The sequence below is a fragment of the Babylonia areolata genome, chromosome 29 (genome assembly GCF_041734735.1).
Source record: "Babylonia areolata isolate BAREFJ2019XMU chromosome 29, ASM4173473v1, whole genome shotgun sequence".
Classification (NCBI taxonomy): Eukaryota; Metazoa; Mollusca; class Gastropoda; order Neogastropoda; family Buccinidae; genus Babylonia; species Babylonia areolata.
The window spans coordinates 18620075-18640981 of NC_134904.1; the positions used below are offsets into that span (position 1 = coordinate 18620075).

Below are 20907 nucleotides of genomic sequence, written 5' to 3' on the forward strand. Positions count from 1 at the left end.
TGATAATATGGATGTGAGGCCACGCCCCCTCAGTCTTCACCCCCCTCCTCTTCACCCCTCTCACACGGTCACTTCATCCAGTTCTCATCAGACCGCGTTGGCTGAGTGCCAAGAAAATAGCTCATATGGTGTCCTGCTAAAAATTCGGTGACCTGTTGTCTGCTAGAGTTGAACAGCCGGCATAACTCACTCATAGTCGTATCTTGGCCACTCTCTTGATTGCTCCCTTTATTTTCATCAAATTGTCCTATAAATGTTCACCACTGTCTTCTCCTTCGAATTTATGCTCCAATTCTTTCTGAGCATCAGCTAAAGAAAGTAATCTTGGTTGATTTAGTTCGCCACGAGCGCATGTCTTGAGCACGTCATCAGTCCGACATTTTGTTGAGCGAGCGAGGAGAGGAGCCAGGCAAAGACTGCGGCCAGTAACCCAACCAAAACGTTCAAATAAAGGACTGCCTTATGACGCAGATGGTGTTTATAGCAATGAATAGAATCTAGAAAGATTCACCAAGCTAAAGCTACCAGCATTTTTGTCAACGAACTGAATGCAAAGCAGGGAAAAGTCAGGATATTTTGATGACGAGTTATCTCGTCATTGTGGCAGCCTAGGGGTTAAGCGTATTCATTTGGCCTTACTTTGCTGCATGCGGCTTGTCTGTATTGTATTCTTACATTCTGTGTACTCGATTCGACTTGGCCCCCTCGATTCGTTCGTTTTTCTCTACCTCGAAGTCGATCCCGTCTTTCCTTTCTCTGTTGGGGGTCGGATTTTAGCTGGGTGCCTAAGCGTGGGTACCATGCCTCGTATGCCATACCACGAAGGCAGGGATCATGACGCTGGGATTGAGACTTGGCAAGACTCTCTCAGGCCCGGAGCTCATGATTCCTCCCGATACGGACCGTGGCGATGCGTCTTTAGACGCTGATCGCGGAGGTGACTTTCATACCAGTAAAACGGTCATGACGGGGACCGGGGGGAAAGGGGTACGAGTGTCGCCTCCCGAGGTGTCCCAGCATGAGGCAGGGAGAACGGGGAGTGGAAAGTCCTTTTAATTACACATGCTTAACTGTGACCCACTGGTACAGACTCCAGCAGGGGTCTGGATTCCTGTCCTGTCCAAACTACTATGTTTTCAATCCGGATACACGACTGTGTCGATGATTTGGGTGCTCAGCCCAAAATTAAGCCCAGATCGACCTTGATCAGTGCACAGGCAGTCCCCATACCATGGGCACTGCCAATACCACGGCCTTGGCTCTACCACCTGGACACATGGGGGGACACACATCCCACGGCAAGCTGACAGACTTGCCCCCCCTCACATCCCCCCCCCCCCCCCCCTCTCAATATTCATCACATGACGTCCACGGCCACAGATTGCAGCTCCGTCATGTGGCATGCCCTCGACCGTCTTGCGTTCAGTGGCGACCGATTCAGTTCAGGGAAGCCCTCCCTCTACTCAGAGAGGAAGGTGGTCTGCTAATGGGACATGCAACTCAAAAACTTGCACCTCCTCTAAGCATTGACCACGGCACCAAGGGATGTTATTATTACCTCCCTTGCAACCCACTTCACCTGTGTCGGTTATGGTGGCAGCCAACCATGGACTTCCACACATGGCATGACATTCCTCCCTCTACAGCGAGGAAGTGTCACAAAAGGAGGATATGTGCTGTAAAGACCTCCATTTTGCTGATTTTCTGCGCCAAGGGAGGCAACTCCGCTTTTGTAACCTGGGCAGTTGGCAACGCAGTTACTTCCCTTGCACTTACACAGCAAGCACTCGAGCCCCCTTTACTGACCACAAGCGATGTTCATTTCCATTCTCCTTGAAAATTGCTGCCCATCTGAGGGCTTTATGCAGCAGCTTCTCTCAGCTGCTGTCAACCCCTCTTTTCCTTTGTTTCTCAGGCTATGTGCCACTCTACGTTTTGGGCTCTTCACCACCCAGCTCTTGCAGACATATAATGCTCTGCAAGGAACTGATCCACTTACCATTCTTTTCTTGATATACTCAATAGCATGAAATAAAACAGACATAATTATACAGTTATTATTATTGATGTTTCATATTTAAAAAAAAAAAAAAAGGAAAAAGTTATGATAAAAATTAGAAAAAAGAACAAAAAATATACAAGGACACGCGCGCAAATCCATGCATGTTCATTTCTCTCTATATATAATATGTGCGTGTGTTTCTGGGAAACGTTTGTACATGTTTATAAACATGTACAATTACACTTCCATCTCTATACATTGAGATTCTCTAACGAAGCAATATATCAGCACATATATTGTTGCACACTTCTGTACCGGAGGCTCAGGACTGTGTGTCTACATACAGGCACAATATTCATATGTGTATGTACATATCTGTTAGATCTTTTTGCATTACTTTTTTCAGTACACATACCCATTTACTTGAGCATATCCATGTATGCTACATGTATGCTTGTGTATGTGTCCTTTTTCGTGTATTGATATACAGGCATGGCCACATTCCCTGACATTCACTCATTGAAGTCTACTTACATCCTATGTACATACTGGTACACATCTTCGTATATAGTTTCCTCGCTCCTTTTTGGAGGACTACTGCATACATAGACACAGCTGTATGTCTCGTGCAAGCTTGAACATATGCTCCTGGCCACATCATCATCTCTGCTGTAGCTGGCCCCAAGGCACCCACACACACTCCCTCCCCACCACAGGGCTCAAGATGCCCTAACTTGTACAACGAGTGATGAGGCAGTCCAACTTAGGCGTGTCACTCCGGACGCACATGCCCTTCGTTCCTTCCAGGTTTGTAAGGCATCCTTTCTTCCCTCCCTTGCCTACAACAACCCTTGGTTTACACCACTGTGGTTGTGACAACAGCTTCACATGGGCCCTACATCCTTGCTGGCCCTTCCATGAATGGGTGTATGTCTTTGCCTTACAAGTTTTATCAGGCTCAAAAACTGCCCACTGGGCAGGAGACAGTCGGGGTCCCGCGCCTCCTCACTAATAGCAGAAGGCCCGGGTAATAATTGCCTTCCTCTATGCTCAGGAGAAAAAGCTTATTTATTCCCCCCAGGGAAGTACCTCATTAGACAGAGAAGACAAGACAAATGAAAAGGACTCTTTCATGGGTGCGGTTGGGTCCTTGTTCATCCCCGTTCACACAGCCTCTAAAGTGTGGTGACCTCTTGGGTGGGACAGGGGGCTTGTCCCATGAAGCCTTCCCTCCCATACCTTGGCCATTCTTTTGTATATAATGGCTGGCTGACGGGGACAAATAGGCTGGTCAGTGCCTGCTACATGTTTCCTCGGTGTTATGCCTTGGCTGCTTTCCCTCGCAGGGCCAATCACGTGTGGGATGAGCGTGGACTTCTGGGAGGTTCAGAGTTATCTTCTCCTGAACCTCATTAACTTCTTCAGCCATCTACGGCTGACTACTTTGGGTGACAGAGTGGCTGCATGCCTGACAGTTAACTCTATGGAGATGCAGTTAAATAATTTAGTTCATGTAGTTTTGCTGTGACGGGTTATTTTGGTACCGTCATTTTTGAAAAATCCAACACATTTTCACACAAAGACATACAAATTATATATCACAGAAATTTTACTATCTCTTTTAAGATTTTAAAACAGTTATTTCATTACATGCTGCTAAATATAAAAAAAAGAAGTAAATAGGTCACTAAATAGTGAAAAACAGAAAAATTTGATAAATAGGTATAATGTACTCATCAGGCATGTCATATCCATCAGCTAATCACACAGAAGAATAAGATGAATTTTTCACACAGTTAAGTTCCCTGATTCTCATGAATCAATTTGAAGTCATATATTGCACAACAAACTGTTAAAAAAAATAAAAGATCACATCACTGGAAAAACAGAAAACGCAAAACCCAACAAAACCATCATTTGACAGGCATGAGATTTTTCCGACTGGAGTCGGATTTCCGACCGAAAACTGGCTCCAGAGGCCATTTTTGAGATATGTGTAAATCCATTGAGAAAATCGGGGGTGGGGGTGGGGGGAGGGTGAGGTTTTTTCCGACCAACGATGGTTGTACGAACATTGTCTGACCGATCAGCAAGACAGACTGACAGCGTTTGCTAAAATGCCCCATGTTTGGATAAGCGAACCAATCGAGAATAAGTGTTCCATTGCTCTTCTGTCATCATTCAGCTTATCTGTATTCGGTCGGGATTACAAAACTTTCACTCGTGGGCTTCATGCTTACAAAGATACCTGATTTTGTTGATCAGTGACAAAATGAGAAAACTCAGGATAAGATTTTTGCAGCAGAGATCGATAAAGGAGTGAAAAATAAGTGGAACTGGGCCTGGCAAGATGAGATCATGAAAACAGAAGTGAAGAACAAAAAATAACTTTATGGATAGGCGACGCCATTCACAAAATCGACACCGCGGGCAAGGCCAAGTGCGATTGATGTCAGATTGTATGGGTGCAACTGTTCAGTCTAGGCAAAGAAATCTGTTTTCAGATTTACATGAAAAACAGAGTGTCTGTTTTCTGGAAGAAAAAAAAAAGCCGATGGGCCATTCTGTATCATTTACCAATGATCTGTCAAAAATGAAAACGAATGCTCTTTCGAAAGCGTTGTTTGTTGACCCCTTGAGAGTTGAGAGGCGATCCAGTGACTTGTCAGATCACCAAGGGGCAGTACTGTACCAACCTAGGCAGGCGCTCGCAGCAGGTTCAAGAGCGTCCTCCGCTTGGGGGACCCTTCACAAGGACACCCTGCAAAGGGTGTGGCATTATGCTCTCCACAGAAGGGGGTTCTCTTTACCACAGTTCTGTCGAGGACCCCTGATCCCTGTCACACTGGTTTCAGACACGGAATCGTGGGCAGCACATTTTTTCTCTGGACTGGAGCAAGCTGACCGCTTATGCCTTTCCTTACTTCCCGATCCTGCCCTAGATGGTTGGGAAGCCGGGTTGGAATGCCTACACATCGGAACCTTAGGCATTTTCAGTTCCGTTAATGCAGGATTCTGAGATCTCTGGAGGCTCGCACTGTTGCCACTTAAGCTACCTTTCAGCACTCTGTGCCTCTTTGCCGGATTTGCAGGGGGCCTTCTGCCGTTCAGAGATTTCCTTCATCGATTTCCTCCTCAGGCAAGTCATGTATGCTCACGGCATATGGTTCTTAGGGGTTTCCTTTGTTGCGGCTAACTCAGCTGTCACGGTTTCAAGGGCTCCCCATGTGAACCAGAAAGCAATGCCCTCCTCCATTTGCTTTGAATTCTGCATCAGTTTGACATGGTACAGTAAATGACACAAAAATGGGGAGTTCGTATTATACTTGCAGTTTGGTTAAATATACGTAACATGTCAAACTCAAATGCCCGCCTGTCCATCCCCACGGTTCTTGCCGTGCTTCACATAGGACGTTTCTTTGCTGGCCATTGGAATGATTGTTTACCTACTGCCGGAAATGGCATTTCATTGGATAGCAGACACGGTCTAATGGTGAGATGTCGTATCACTGAGTTGCCGCAATAAATTTTGACCGAGAAGGGCAAACAGATAAGCCTGGTTTGCATCAGTTTGACATGGTAAGTATATTTAACCAAACTGGGAGTATGATATGAACACTCATTTTCCTTCCATTCTAAGCAAATGTGAGAATTAAAAAAGAAGAAGGAAAAAAAAAAAGGATTTGGTGAGTAAATAGCTGTAGGTACTTGATGAAGGGGAGAAAAGCAACAGATGTCATTGAGAGTGAAAAGAAGGATTTAACCCATGGATCACTGACTGTGCAGACAACCCTACGTCCCCCCAGGCCGCAGGCAACAGGAGGGCCACAGTGCCCAGCTCAACCAGCGAGGGGCAGCACCGGGTTTGAACCCCCATGGGCCCCCCCTGCCCCAGCGTGAACGCCGGGCGGACCGTGACCGAGGCGACAGAAGGCAGGAGGACCATCGAGGAGGTGGAGGAGGGGGTGAGCGCGACAAGATGTTGGCTCCCTCCATGAGGAATCCCCACGCTGTCCCATCCTCCCAACAGTCACAGCAGGGCCCACCGCCTGCTGCCCCGCAGCCGTCCAAAGAGACGATGGAAAGACTGAGCGCAGGTGTGTGTGTGTAGTGTGGATGGAGGGTGGATCACATCTCAAGATTGGGTGAAAGCAAATACACTGGTTTAAAAAAGTTTAAAGGTCTCATAGCTTTTTGTGGCCATTGGGGGCAGTGGATTCATATCCACTGTGGTGTCTTGGCCCCCCCACACCCCCTGCTGCCCACACCCAACACCCAGTCTCTATATTTTTCTTTAGAACTAAACGCAGACACAGGTGCTGGTTCAATCCCCCCCCGCCCCCCACATCCTCCTAATCTGGGAAGTAAATAAGTTGCCTCAGTGCTGCCAGTGATAGGTCCTCCAGTTCATGCCACACTTAGGCTTGTCTGCCTTTATTCAAGTACTAGTTCTGGATTTTTTTCGTACTGAATGATGGAGTACTGTATGACATGAACATAGGCTTTGGCCTCTCCATTGTGCTGAGTGAATCCTTAATGCATCATGTGACTGTAGGACTTAACACCTAGTTGTCTGGTGAAATTCATTGTATTGTGACATTTTGAAATTGAGTGCTGTTTTGAACCAGATGGCTTTGTTGTGGTTGCAGGGGAAGACCGGAAGCCGGAGGGACCAGGACTCGAGGCTGGTTACCCTCACCCTCCCCGACCCAATCACCAGGAGGGACCACCCCCTCCACCCCACCACAGCATGCACCAACCGCCGCATCCTGTCAGTCAGGGGCCAGCACCTGGTCCACAAAACTCCTCTCTACCCCTGGCCCTGCCCAACCACCACGGTAGTTACAGCAACCACGGGCCACCGTCGTCGGTCTCTGGGCCCCCACCCCCAGCCGCTGCCAGTGGCAGCAGCCTACCCCCACAGGGTCCCCCATCTCATCTTCCCCCCAGCTCCCTGCCCCCCCTGGCCCAGATACAGGCCAGCAGATCCAACCCCCCACCCCCTCCTCCCTCTCATGTGACCTCAGCGTCAGTAGTACCTCACACGTTCCCCACAGAGGCAAGAGAGGGACCACCGCCCTCAGTGCCATCCACTTGTCAGCAGCAGCAGCACCAGCCAACAGCGCCCACTGCTGCCCCAGCTAACATGACCACATTGGTTGGAGATAAAAAGTCCCCCCGAGGTGAGGCTTCCACACTCGTGCATGGGATATGCAGTTTTGTTTTTCTGCTGTATGCAAAAAATGATAGATTCCTACCAGTGATGTGTTTGCTGGTAAAGCAGGTGTAGCAGTATGTGTCACATAGTTTTTGGTGTATATAGATACACACGTGGTTTTTTTTTTCATATGCGGAGATTTGTTATTATATGTTATTGTACATGTATTGTTTCATGTGAGGCGCGAAGAGCACATACGTGGAGTTTGCGCCATATAAGTACTGTCTAGTAGTGGTAGTATGGGTAATTAAAAGGATTTTTTCCCTCCTGAAATTACATTTAATCTAACTTAATGTGACCCATATTAAAAACCCTTTCATCCTCTTTGCTTCTCTTTTCTGTATGCTGCACGGCTCATAGTGAAATGCCGTCAGAAGAGTGCACTCTAAAGGCACACACAGGGGAGGTAATATGATGGGGTGGGTGGGTGTGGGGGGTTAAATAGTTGCATCTACTTTCCATTTTCTCCCCTTCAATGGGGTGATAGTTTGCGCCATTGGGTCACGTTAAGCATGCTAGATTAATTTGTTCAGTGCCAGACTTTTGTATTAAAAATGTGTCTGCTGTGCATCCAGTCTGTTTTCTCTACAAAGAATTTGGTCAACTGATCAAAGACAAAAAGCATGAACCCCCCCCCCCCCCCACCCCCCCAACAAAAAAAACCAATTTGATTCTCGTCTATCATCTGTCAGCTCTGGGTGTGCCCATTGTCTGGTCTTTGACCTATCATCTTACACCACTCCTTTGTCTCTCCTCACCCACGTATCAAATTACATGAAAGTACCTTCACTGATCAGTCATGGTCACCTGCTCAAAAATGATGTCCTGATTGGATAGATGGACTGAATGTGTCGAATGTTGCTGTCAGCTTTTTCACTGTCATCATCATGTTCGAGTTTGTATGACTCAGAAGGCAAGATAGATCCATCTCTCACTGTTAAACATTATGATCTGCAGCTTGAAAAGTTGTGTTAATCCGCTGATAGGACCACTGTCTTCAGTAAAGAAAGCATCCTATGCCTCTTTGGCATGTGATGCAAACCCTCTTTCCATGCATCCTCCACACGGTCCAGTTAGCACATCTTTATTGAGAAAGGGGTCTTCCACATTACGAATGCTCATTTAATATTATTGTTTATAATTCAGACACATTAAACTAACAAGTCTGAGTACTATGTTCATTGTATCAAACTCATATGAATGAAAAAAATATAAAAAGTTGCAGGACATCAGACGATGTTTTTTTGCTCTATGGCAACACTTTGAAGTAGGATGTCAGCTGACGTCTTATTGGCACTGAAGGTGTTATTACCGTTAACTGTAATTTTAGGCAGAAAATGTCCTGTAGCTGCTGAGAACAGCCTTTTTCCTGTTACTGTACAGCAGAAAATGTTCTGTAGCTGCTTAGAACAGCCTTTTTCCTGCTATACTGTACAGCAGAAAATGTCCTGTAGCTGCTGAGAACAGCCTTTTTCCTGCTATACTGTACAGCAGAAAATGTCATGTAGCTGCTGAGAACAGCCTTTTCCCTGCTATACTGTACAGCGGAAAGGGAGAGGCAGGAGCAGCAGGTCGCACGTTTAAAGGAGTTCAAGAACAAGTTTGTCGTGACCCTAGCAGAGGACGGCGCTCCCCAGAAGGACTCCGAGCGGCCACAGGAAAAGAAAGAGAATGAGGAGAGGGGACAGGGTGGGTCAGGACCCACGGCTGTGTCGTCTCCCACTCAAGGAGCGTCCATCACTGCTGTTTCGACTCAGGGAAGTTCTAGCCACCCTACCTCCACCAGCCAGGGAACCACTGCCAGCGACAGTGTCACAAGGTGAATGAATGAATGCATGGTGTATTCATCCATGTGCCATTGGCCCTCATAAAGGGGTGTGAGTGAAAAAAAAAAAAAAAAAGAAGACAAATATCATACTTTATCCAGAGATACATGCTCAGCTATGTAGTGTACAGTACAGATAAATAACACTGCATATTTAATAGCACTCAGGAAAGTTATACATGTGACACCAGAAGCAGCACAAGCTTAATAAGGATGGTTTGTTAGTGTGTAGATAAGTAGTGACAATCAAAACTGACCATGTCAATGGATTGTACTGTACTCTCAAGTCATACAGGACAGGATAGAACAAAGTGCATTTCATTTTCTTTCCCTTTCTTATGATACATAGTGTCACTAAGTGAGAGAGAGGGTTGTGGTGGTGGAGGGCTCAAGTACTGTGTTTTAGGTTTGTTTTATTTTATCTATGGTCTGGTTTCAGATTTCTAGCTTAAAAGACATCCGTCACATATTTTGGATGCACAAGATATTCATGTCCAGTCCTGTTTATCTACAACTGTGGTGTATTGTGACATATTACTAATAGAAATGCTGTTGAAACTGAGTGCCATGTCATCTTTGTGTGGCCGTCAGCATCTTTTCTTGATCTCTTTGAGTGTCTTTGCTTTTTTCTATCTTCTGTTTGTGTTTTTGTATGTCTTCTATGAAAGATCATGTCAGCAGTGGGTGTGGAAAGATGCATCAGTCTTGTGGGAAAGCTTTTCTTCTTTTATTTATAACTTTTTGAATGGAAGAATGTGTGTGTGTGCATGTTGCTTACATATGCGTCTTATTCAAGCAGACTTCTTACTTGCCAGTTGTGTCACATCAACACCTTTAAAAAAAAATTTTTTTTTTAACTTCATATATTGTTTGCAGTATTACATTTAGTTTTGTGTGTGATTTTGTTGCAGGACGAGTACATTGAATCCTTTTGCATTGGAGTTCAAGCCGAGGGTATGTATGCTCTTTGCAAATGATATAGATTTATTTATGCGAACTTCTGGAGCAGAAAAGGTAAACATTTTGTCAGTGCAGGTTGACTTAGTTTCTTTGACTGTGGCCTCCCTTCCTGATTGGGTTCATCTGTTCTGATTGTATACACCCTCCACCTTTTAACTCCTAAACTACCTTTCAGAAATTTCATATGCATATAATATTGCAGTTTTTACAGCGGAAATGATGTGCTAGGTCAGACGTTTTGAAAAACATTATGTGAAACCAAAAGATAAAATGGTTCAGAATGGATACAGCACAAGGGAACACATTGATGAACACATGAGAACACTGATCAATAAAGGGACTGGATGGGGGAGTGGGCTGGGGTGGGGTCCAGTTGCGTGGCCTGTAAGTGACATATCTGCCATGTTTTCGTTTGACAGCAGCAACAGCAGCCTCAGCCTCAGCCCACATCCGTTCTTCAGCAGATCAGCAGTCCAGCTCCCTCTGGCACCCCGCCTTCCCAGGGTCCTCGCCAGTCGCCGGGCATCATGTCCCAGCAGCCTCTGATGCCCTACAACCACCACGGGTTTCTGCAGCATAAGATGGTGCCTGTACCCAACCAGTCCCAGACACAGGCCAAGGCGGCATTCCCAAAGAGAGGCAAGTCTTGTGTTAGTTGAAGGGGTTGTGGGATTGTCACCCCCTTGTTGTCAGGATTTATGTCTATTTTCTTTGGTGTTTTTGAAAACTGGTGAATGCTTTTTTGAGGGGGGGGAGGGTACTCAATTGAAACTGCACAAATATGTCGATCATTCATTGCAAGGGAATCACAGGAATATACTACACATGTGCCTCACCACATCACGTGCATGCTTTGCAGAAATGGAAAGCATAGGATGTGTAGTCAAAAACTCTTAAGAAAAATCTTTATCAACCATGTCATAAAACCCTGAAGATTAAGCTTTTTCTCATTTTGCTTTTGTCTGTAAAAGGACAGGAAAATAAACTAAGGTTGTTGTTTTTTTAGAAAGCAACTTTGATTAAATCTGAAAAAGATGCGTTGTCTGGGGAGACAAGAGTGTTACTTATGAAATTAGTGAAAGGATTACAATGCCAGATGTGCTGACAGTGCAGTTCCCTAGTCGATGTTAACGCTGAATGAAATGTGTGCATTGCAGCGGTGGTGTCGGTGGATCCAGTGCAACTGGCCCACTCGGCAACAGGTCAGCCTTTGACGCTAGGAGCTCAGGCTGCTACTATGCAGCAGCCGGGCTTCGTATTTGGACCGGGCACAGTACTACCAAGTACTGTGATACAACAGCAGTACCACCCAGTATGTACTGTGTCTTTGTGATCATTTTTTGTGTGTGTGATCAATGCATGATTGGTAAGCGCATCTTGACAATTTGCTGTGTGTTAGATTTTTTTTTTTTTTTTTTTTTTTGCTGCCCCATCATCTGCACCGTTCGATTCCCCCATACATGGCCACACCCGAGTTCATTCGTTACAATTCCAGCGTCAGCAGTACGCAGGGAACCATCAATGTTAGGTCGCCAGGAGGCCACACACCAGAGTCTCTTCGGTGGTGTTCAGTGGTGCCTGTTCTGATTTAACGTACTTCTGTTCTGATTCAACGTACTTAGGACACCACCTACTAAGCCCCATACTAACGACAATAATGGCTTAGTCACGGAGCCAGACTGAGTGAGCAGCCCTCCCAGAGTGGAGACCGCCACCACGTCCCCCAAACAGCTGCCCATGAAACAGCGGACACTGAAGACATTGACAGGACTCAACCCAAGCATGGAAGTGGAGGGGTATCGAAACTGAGGTCACCATGAGAGCAGGGCATGAAAGGCCACAGACTTCAAGACTGTTTTGTTTATATTGATGATGATGATGATGATGATGATGATGATGATGATGATGATGATGATGATGATGATGATGATGATGATGATGATGATGGAGGAGGAGGAGGAGGAGGAGGAGGACGACGATGACGATGTTGCTATGGAGATCCATTTTGGTTTGGGACTGCTTGACAAGGCTGTACTCTACGCTTCCTGTCATAATGATAACTCGGCGTTAACCAGGCCAGAGAGATAAGACACTTGCAGTGTTGGTCAGGTAATTAGAGCAACACTTCCAAAGATGCATCTGTGAAGTGGATGACACTCGACTGTGTGGTCCCAGCCTCCCTGTTTAAGCCCATATCACACTCAACTCTGGGTAGGAGCTGGCCACGAGCTGAAAAACCCACCACCGCTGGGATTCGAACCTGCGTCCTCCCAGCCGTCAGTCCGCGACACTAACCACTTCGCCACGGCGGCTGGTGTGTGTTAGATTTTTAATCGTTTTTGCTGGCTGTGCTGCAGAGTTGAGAGAGGATGTACAACAAAGGTATGGTGTTTCAGGTGCACCAAATGCGGGTCATGCAGCAATTACCACAGGGTGCTGGAATGGATCCAGCCTTAGGAGCCACAGGGCAGCAACCTCATCCGGTTGCTCAGCCGTTTATCAGTAAGTATCTGTTCCATCATTATCACTTGTGATTAGTTTGTATTGATCTTCACTTGTCACTTTCCCCACATGGGATGCTGGGGGTATTTCAGTATAAATAGCAATCTAGAAATTTTGTGTTAGAAATTTCCTCTTTTCTGTTGCCCTCTTAATTCCTGCCTTTTTCTTCCTTTACCGTTTCCTAATCCATTCACATTTCTTTTTTCGAGCAAGTCTTGACACAGTTTTCTCTTTTCCGCAGTCTATGATATACTGTCTGTGCTGAGCCTGTTTTGCTCTGGTGACATGATAGTGAAATCATAAGCATGGGTTGGGCACTAGCTGTCCATTCTGCAGTGGTTTTTTTTTTTTTTTTTTTTGGTTGTTGTTTTGCCTATAAGGCCATTTTATGTGTTTTTTGTTTGACTTCGAAGTTTTCTTTTCTACCTGTACAATATTTTGTAATCTGGAGATGATAAATAAGTGAAAGGGCTGATGTCCTCTGCACGGCCTAGTTATTTGCTTTGAGGAGCTAAATGGTTAACCTTCTTACCCCCAGGTCGCTCAGCACTAATCACTCCTGAAATCCCATGCCAAGGCAAATAACTCTTGCGATTTTCGATCGTGGGTAATTAATTATGAACATTGATTAAAAATATAATTACCTTCTTTTGTTGCACATGTTTATTTTTTCCTGCATTCTACACATAATAAAATTTGGAGAAGAATTTTTGTTTCGAGGCTCATGTTGCTGTGTATTTACACACAAAAAAATATATGTATCGAATTTGATGGTCAACTTTGAAAAAAAATCTTTTAATTACAGTATGATTTTCTTTGAAATAAGTTTATCTGGTCTGCATTGACTTATAACACATCCTTTTTTTTTTATTTTTTATTATTCTTAATCAGCTTGAATTCCAACAATGAACATGCTGATTTTTATGTTTTCATTTTGAGGGATGGTGTGTTTTCCTATCGTGGTCGGGAGAAAAACAGCAAACAAACCAAAACAAACAGCAAACCTACCTCACATGTATTTTCTCCATCATGAAAGGAAAAATACAATCCATTTAACTAGCAAAATCAGGAAGATTGTGCAGAATGCCAATAAGTATCAGTGCAATCAACGACTGACAGTATCGATTCCGATGGTCTGGCGATCAGTTTGATTTCGGAGGTCCGGCAATTGATTCACGATTTTGGAGGTCTGGTGATTGATTCATGATTTCAGAAGTCTGGTGATTGATTCACACACAAGTACCATCTACACTCTCTGTATCGGTAAAACTCAGTCAGTAAATGTCTAGGTCACTCAGTACAATCAACTTCTACAAAATTCTCATGCAGAATTCATCTTCAGAATAGTCGTTTGGATTACACTACTATGATTGACAGTTGTCGAACTCATCTTGCAACTTTGAAACTTCAAAACTTTGGCAAAACTTTACCAAATCAGTAGTATATTCCATTGAACAAGCACATTCAGGAAGATCGTGCAGAACGCCAATAAATATCAGTGAAATCAAGACTAACTCACTGACAGTATCAATTTTGGAGGTCCAGCGATCGATTCACATTCAAGTGACCATCTTCACTCTCATTGTCGGCAAAACTCAGTCAGTATCTAGGTCACTCCGTTCAATCAATTTTTACAAGATTCCCATGCAAAAATGGTTCAAAGTCATCTTCATAATTGGCGTTCAGATTATGCTAAAGCTCTCAGTAATCATCAGACTCATCTTGCAAATTTAAAAATTCACAACTTTGTCAGAATTCAAGCAAATCGGACTCTGAAAAGTGCAAAATGCATGGCAGGAAGTGCCGAAAACGAGACTGTGAATCTCGCAAGAGTCTTGTTTATGTAAATAACAATGGCTGCGTCCATAGTAAGCATGTGTTTAGACGACGGTACCGGGCGAGTTACAGTGTTACACTGCAAGCCGATATTGGGCGAGTTAGGTGTATAATGGTTAAGATAATGTGTCATGAACTGTGTTTTGTAGGTTTATCATAATTTGTGTATGTGTTGGAAATTTCTGCAGTTGGGCAGTACTGATATGGCCCTGTGTGGTCTGCTGGACTAATGGCAACAGTAACAGTAATGATAGCTTGTCATGTTTTGATCCAGGTAACTCATAGGGCAGTTTAATGTATTATCTATGTATATCATAGTCTGATCTGAAATGGATAATGGTGAGATTGTTGCACGAAACATTGGCCTTTAGTTGTGGTGGCGGTGTGTTTCAAGTGGTGTGTGTGTGTCACCTGTGATAGGTGCGTAGGGCATCAGCTGAAGTGTGTCTTGCTGTTCCAGTGGCACAGCAGCCCATGCCTGCACACATGCCAGCGGCGCAGGCCTTGACACAGGGCGTGCCACAGCCGGCGCACACTATGCACCAGCATATGTCTCAGCACACAATGCCTCCACACCAATCCAACATGCCCCCGGCCTCGCAAAACAACCCTCTTCCTGCCGGGTCTCCGGTGCCACACCTGGGGGGTAACGGGCACAGCCACGGGCCACCCCAGATCAACCATACGCAGGGAGCCCCGCCCACTTCCAACACGCCACAGAGCATGATGTTCCAGCACCAGATGCCGGGCATCCTGCCTCCCCAGGGTGCTGCAGGCCATGCCATGCCGGCCCACACTGCACAGGGGCCCACGCAGACCCTCCAGTTCCTGCACCCCGGCGGCCCCCACCAGCTGCCTGTGAGTTGTAGTCAATGGATGCCTCTTGGCTTGGGTTCTGTTAAGAGGGTCTGGTCTGGTCTGGTCTTGTCTTGTCTCCTCAATGTATGTTAAGAAACAAGTCACTGGCTGTGGTTCTGTTAGAGGGTCTTGTCTCCTCAATGTATGTTAAGAAATAAGTCACTGTCTGTGGCTCTGTTAGAGGGTCTTGTCTCCTCATTGTATGTTAAGAAATAAGTCACTGGCTGTGGCTCTGAAAGAGGGTCTTGTCTTGTCTTGGTCTTGGCATGTTTGTTGTTGGGAAAGATGGAATAGGTCATGATTCAGATTGTGTGCAGTTATTTTAACAGTGACATTGGATATGAATCATACTAAGCCCATAATTGTAGATGTTGGTGGGAAGGAATGCCAGTGTATCTGGGATCAAAACTGGAAGCAGTTAAGACCAGCTCTGTGTTGTTCAGACAGAAGACACTGTAATTCAGGATGTCCTTGAGAAAACAACAGAATGGAGCAAATAGCAGTCTTTAGTAGGAGACCAGAATTTTTGTATGTTTTAAAGTTGACAAAGGTAATGATAAACTGAGGGATCTCACTAGCCACACCTGATTTCTTCGTTTGAGTGAGGATATAAACCAGACCCCTACCCGAGTCTGCACTGATGGGTCATGGAAAATGCTTTTGGGAGAAAAGATTTCCTTTACAGGTAATTGTTGGCAGAACATAACCTCTGGCTGGCTCAGAATTGTTACGCAGTAGAAGCTAACCTCTGATGGGTGCAGTATGTGTGCTTTGAGGGGAAAACTGTTCCAGTAAAATGTTGAAGAATAGAACCTAACCTGACTGGCACAGTATGTGGGCTGTGAAAATTGTTCCAATAAAATGTTAAAGAATAGAACCTGACTTGCACAGTATGTGTGCTTTGAGGGGGGGAAATTGCTGCAAATAAAATGTTGGACTAATGAGAAACCTAACCTCTGACTGTCCCAGTATGTGTGCATGCAGGGGGTGAGCTTCACCCAGTCGGGGGCCACGGGGGCCAGCGGTCCGGCCCCGGCCCATGTACAGCAGTCAGGGCACGTGAACCAGACTCACCACGTGGTGGTGATGCCGCACCCTCCGGCCCAGGCCATCAACCAGGCCCCCATGAACAACCAGCCCCACCAGCAGCATCAACAACATGCCACTGCTGCTGCTCAGTTCCAGCAGCAGCTACAGGGTACGTGGTTCAAACCTCGCCTTTTTTGCTGCCATTCGGCTCTCCCTGTTTGTTTGTTTTTGTTGTGAGGGGCCTTGTGGTCTGTTGGGATGTGAAAATGTGATGTCTGTGTTGTCTTCCTTCGTTCTCACTTGTGATTTATATCTGGATTTCTCTTTCTCTCTCTCTCTCTCTCTCTTTCGCTGTCATTCACCCTTGTAAACTCGCTTCAACACATAGTTTCATTCAGTCTCTCTCGCAACACTCGGTGGGCTTACACACACACACACACTCACACTCACATTCATGCATCAGTCTCTCTCTCAACACTTGTATACACACACACATACACACACACACACACACACACACACATACACATACACACATATGCTCATACATGCTCACATTCACGCACTCTGACACCCACATTTACGCACACTCACACCCACCCACACATTCATGCATTCTCACACACACACACACACACACACAATATGCAGTAAAAGTGACAGTGTTGTTCAACAGGAGCCAACAACCAGCTGCATGGACCCGTGGGGCCTAACCAGCACCTGCTGCAGGGCAACGTGCCAGCTGCCGGCAGTGGGATGGGAATGCACCACATGCATCATTACCTGCAGCCCGGCAGTAAGTTGCCTCATAAGTTGTTTTTTTTTGTTGGGGGTGGGGGGGGGGGGGGGGGGGCTTAGGTTTTCAGGGGTTCAAGGAATGTCAGGGGCTTAATTAAAAGTTCAAAAAGGTTAAAAGAAACAAAACAAAACAAAACAAAAAAAAAACCCCGGTCGGACAATATATTGACAGTAGGGAGGGTTTGCAGACACGCTTTTGTGGGGGACCTTTCGTCACTTGCAGGTAGAGAAGTAGGTCATATGACGTCATGGGCAGGCAACCACTGTAACTTGCTATTCTGAATTTGCTCACTGCCTTTGGACAACTTTTGGTAATAACGTAGAAGACTAAATCAAATATAAGATGTAATCATAAGATCAAATATATCTTGTAGACTTGTAAATGTATAATAGTTACTGAAATTGTTCAAAATCCTTTCATCTGGACAGCAATTTCCACAATCATGTTTTAGCCTTTTAGTGATCAGGAATAAACAGGAAATGGAGATGCGCATACGCACATGGTTCTTGCTAAAAATTACTAGGGAAATCTCCACAAATCAGAGGAAACCCTCCCTAGTAATAGCTTTATCTTCCTTAATGTAGCTTCAGGTGTAGTGAATTGTGTGATGGGAGTACAGAATAGGAGTCCTCTTAATGGTAGCATTTCTGTTCATTTGAATGGGTGTTTTAATTAGTCTTGCATATCCATTTACTACATTCCTGTGAGTACCGAGAATATTGGTTGATTACCTGAACCTCAGCTTGAATCAATACCGTTCTTTTGGCATGAAATGTATAGAGGGTTTTGGGTTGCATCCAAAATAAAGCTTCCATGTTTTTTTGTTCTAAAGATTAGTTTTCGGTTTGTAATTTCTATGTGTGGTAAACAGTATGAGTCTATGTAAGCACCATGATTCACTTGTGTGCATGTTGAACTTTAAAACAGAATGAGTCTATGTATCATAATCACCATGCTTATTTGTTTACTTCTAACATAGATATTTCCTGGCAATCGTAGGTGCTATAGAAATAAAAAATTGGCAGAATAATTAATAATGACACATTGGCAAGACATTCATTTTTTAACACAGAGTTTGAATGTGAAAATATTTCAGTACATTTCTCAGAGAATGTCATGAATGTTACTGATATGTTCTTTGTGTGGTGATAGAGGTTAACTGTTCTTGTGTGATTTGATATATGAAGAAATGATCAGTGTGATAAAGAATGATGAAAGATGTGATGTGTCGTGTGGAATGACTGCTTTCTAATCTACAACCCCATCTGGAAAATGATCCAGTTTTATATAATAGCGGTGCAGGGTTCCCACACCCACCACCACAATCACAGCGGCGCCCACGGCCACGGCCACACGCACACCCACAGTCACTTCCAAGGCCAGTGAGGAAGTGAGTCACCATCACTGCCTTGCTAGCAACACATTCGCGGTGAGTCATGATGCTTTGCCCTTTCCCTCACGCTTTTTGCCCTCATGACTTGAAAAGAAAAAAACTTTTGGTGGGGTGTTCTTGTACTCTCAGATACCCATGCTGATGTTTTTATAACCTGTGTTTGGCTGTTAAATGTTTGAGAACCTTTGTAGTGGGTTGTTTGGCTTGAGGAAACTTTTTGAAGGCTAGTTTGCTTTTAGAATTTTGAATGGGAAAGATTTACATGTGTTTCCATTGTGTTACAACTAACACAGCTAAGTTGTGATTGGTAGTGATCAAGATGTTTTGTTGCAAATATTTCCTCCCTCTCTTCTCCCCCCCCCCACCCCCCCATGCCCCCTCCATCTCCCTCTTAACGTGAGTCCTTTTTTCCATACTCTTTCCCCCAGGGATGAATTTCTGTCAGGCTAGCTGATGAATGTCAGAAGACAGTACATTAAGATGTAGCAAGTGGCCCCTGTAAGGTTGGTTGGGCTGAAGCAACATGATTGGGTTTTGGGTCTGGCAGCTGTCAGTTGGGCTGTAGAAATGTGGCAGACTGGGGAGAACAAGTGTCCCACGTTCCAAATAACAGGCATGATGAATAATCTGGATTCTGAAGGTGTATGTGCTCAGTGGTCCTACCTTTGTGTTTCAGATAAAAAACAACAACACAACAACAACAACAACAACAAAAAACACAACCAAACAAGCACAGCCAAGGATGCAGTGGAGGGAGGACACAAGCACAGCCAAGTGGCAAAATGGAAACATGAATGTTGGCATACTTCAGAGTGACATTATGTGCCAGCAGATGATGCAGGAATGGGTGCATGGTTGGGTTGTAAGAGTGTGTGTGTGTGTGTGTGTAAAGAAAGTGGAGGACCCGCCAAGTGTGATGATCAGCACGTGGATGGCAGAGGAGCTGAGGTGTGATGGCATCGGAGGCTGAAGTGAGTGGAAGTGATGGACTTCCTGCAACTGCTGCTGAAAGATGCAAATTTTAAGAGGGCAGCAGTGCTCATGTTTTGTAGGGGGACTGAATCCGTAGGGGGACTGAATCCATGATTTTTTTCCCCCTTGGGATGGGGGTGTGGGGGAGGGGAAGGGTTGGTGGGTAGGTGGGTGACAGTTAATGTCACCTAGTGATGATTATGAAGAAATGAACGTGAAAAACACGCGAGGTGTGAAATTGCGACTGGTGTGCACAAAATCATCATGTGACTGGCTGGAGTGAGGTGTGCCATGGCCTGGGAAGTGTCAACAGCCTGAAGTGTCAGCAGCCTGTGAAGCGTCACAGCAGAGTCCAGGCAGCAGCCGATGGGGTCTGAGGGAGACGAGAAAGGAGGCATGTGTGTATGCCCACACACTGACTAGTCATGACAGAGAGGACTGGAGATATACATGTGACTGCAGTCTGTGTGTGGACACAGCGGCCAAGGACTGGCCATGTGCTTGTAATGGCCCAAGCGGCCAAGGATGGCTTTGTGCTTGTAATGGCCCAAGGGGCCAGTGACTGGCCATGTGCTTGTAATGGCCCAAGTGGCTAAGTACTGGCCATGTGTTTATGTTGGCCAAAGCAGCCAAAGACTGGCCATGGGCTACAGTGTTTGCCCAAGCGGCCAAGAACAGATTGTGTTGGCCAAAGCAGCTGGTTGTGGCAGATGATTTGTTGTGCCACCAAAGAGTTCGACCATCAAAATGTGGCCCAAGGAAAGAACAATCAGAAAACGTTATTTGGGTATGTTTTGATTGTCATCTTTCCTCTATATGTTCCCTTGGGGTGGGGGAGTGTGTCATTAAGTGCAGCGCCACGTATGGTTTTTTTTTTTTTTTTTTTTTTTTTTAATTTTTTTTTTATACTATTTTCTTCCTGGTAAAGCAGTGCTGTCTGTATTTTTTCTTTTTTTTTTCTTTTAAATAGTTTTCTTGGTTTTGAGATTTTATCCCTTTGACTGCTGGGAAAAAAATAATTGAGTCTTTATTTAACTCATGTTTCAGGATAGAGAACAATCAGCCAAAAACAGAAAATGTGTGAATTTTCCCTTCTGATGGTGTCATCAGTTAGGTCACTATGATGTCATCAGTAAGGTCACCATTGACTAAGTGCTGCATGCTCAGGCAGTCAGGGGGTGAAGTAGATCTTGTGTATTCTGTTTGCTGTGTTGTTTGTGAATTTTGTTTTTCTCCTTTACCATGAAAATTTTGTTTTAAATAATGGATGCAAGTGAGAAAGGCACATACCTTTTTTTTTTTCTTTTTTTTTTTTTAAACCCGACAGTCAGTTCTGTGGTCAATCAGAAATCACAAAAGAGAGGGAGAAAAAAAATGTTTTCAAACTAGATTTGCGATTTGAAAGTTTTGGAAAGAGGGGGCTTTTTGCAGGTCAGCAGGCAGTGAGCTTGAGACAGTTGGAGTTGAGACACTAAATGATTGGTGACCAAGTGTTTTCAGATTAGTGCTTGGC

The 20907-nt window shown here is 45.0% G+C and overlaps 1 protein-coding gene across 2 annotated transcripts in view; it reads left to right on the forward strand.

The window, feature by feature from the left end:
- LOC143302279 (uncharacterized) overlaps nucleotides 1-18458 on the forward strand; it is a 31155-nt gene extending 12697 nt beyond the window's left edge. Inside the window, exons 9-19 of one of the 2 annotated variants that reach the window (XM_076616878.1) lie at nucleotides 5789-6099; nucleotides 6652-7185; nucleotides 8766-9039; nucleotides 9957-9999; nucleotides 10425-10644; nucleotides 11163-11317; nucleotides 12402-12507; nucleotides 14804-15201; nucleotides 16186-16399; nucleotides 16907-17026; nucleotides 18311-18458. In XM_076616878.1, coding sequence (XP_076472993.1) covers nucleotides 5789-6099; nucleotides 6652-7185; nucleotides 8766-9039; nucleotides 9957-9999; nucleotides 10425-10644; nucleotides 11163-11317; nucleotides 12402-12507; nucleotides 14804-15201; nucleotides 16186-16399; nucleotides 16907-17026; nucleotides 18311-18423 — 2488 coding nt within the window. In that variant the 3' untranslated portion in view covers nucleotides 18424-18458. The remainder of the gene's footprint in view (nucleotides 1-5788; nucleotides 6100-6651; nucleotides 7186-8765; nucleotides 9040-9956; nucleotides 10000-10424; nucleotides 10645-11162; nucleotides 11318-12401; nucleotides 12508-14803; nucleotides 15202-16185; nucleotides 16400-16906; nucleotides 17027-18310) is intronic. The other variant, XM_076616879.1, reaches the window with a different exon arrangement.
- Nucleotides 18459-20907: the final 2449 nt, after the last annotated feature.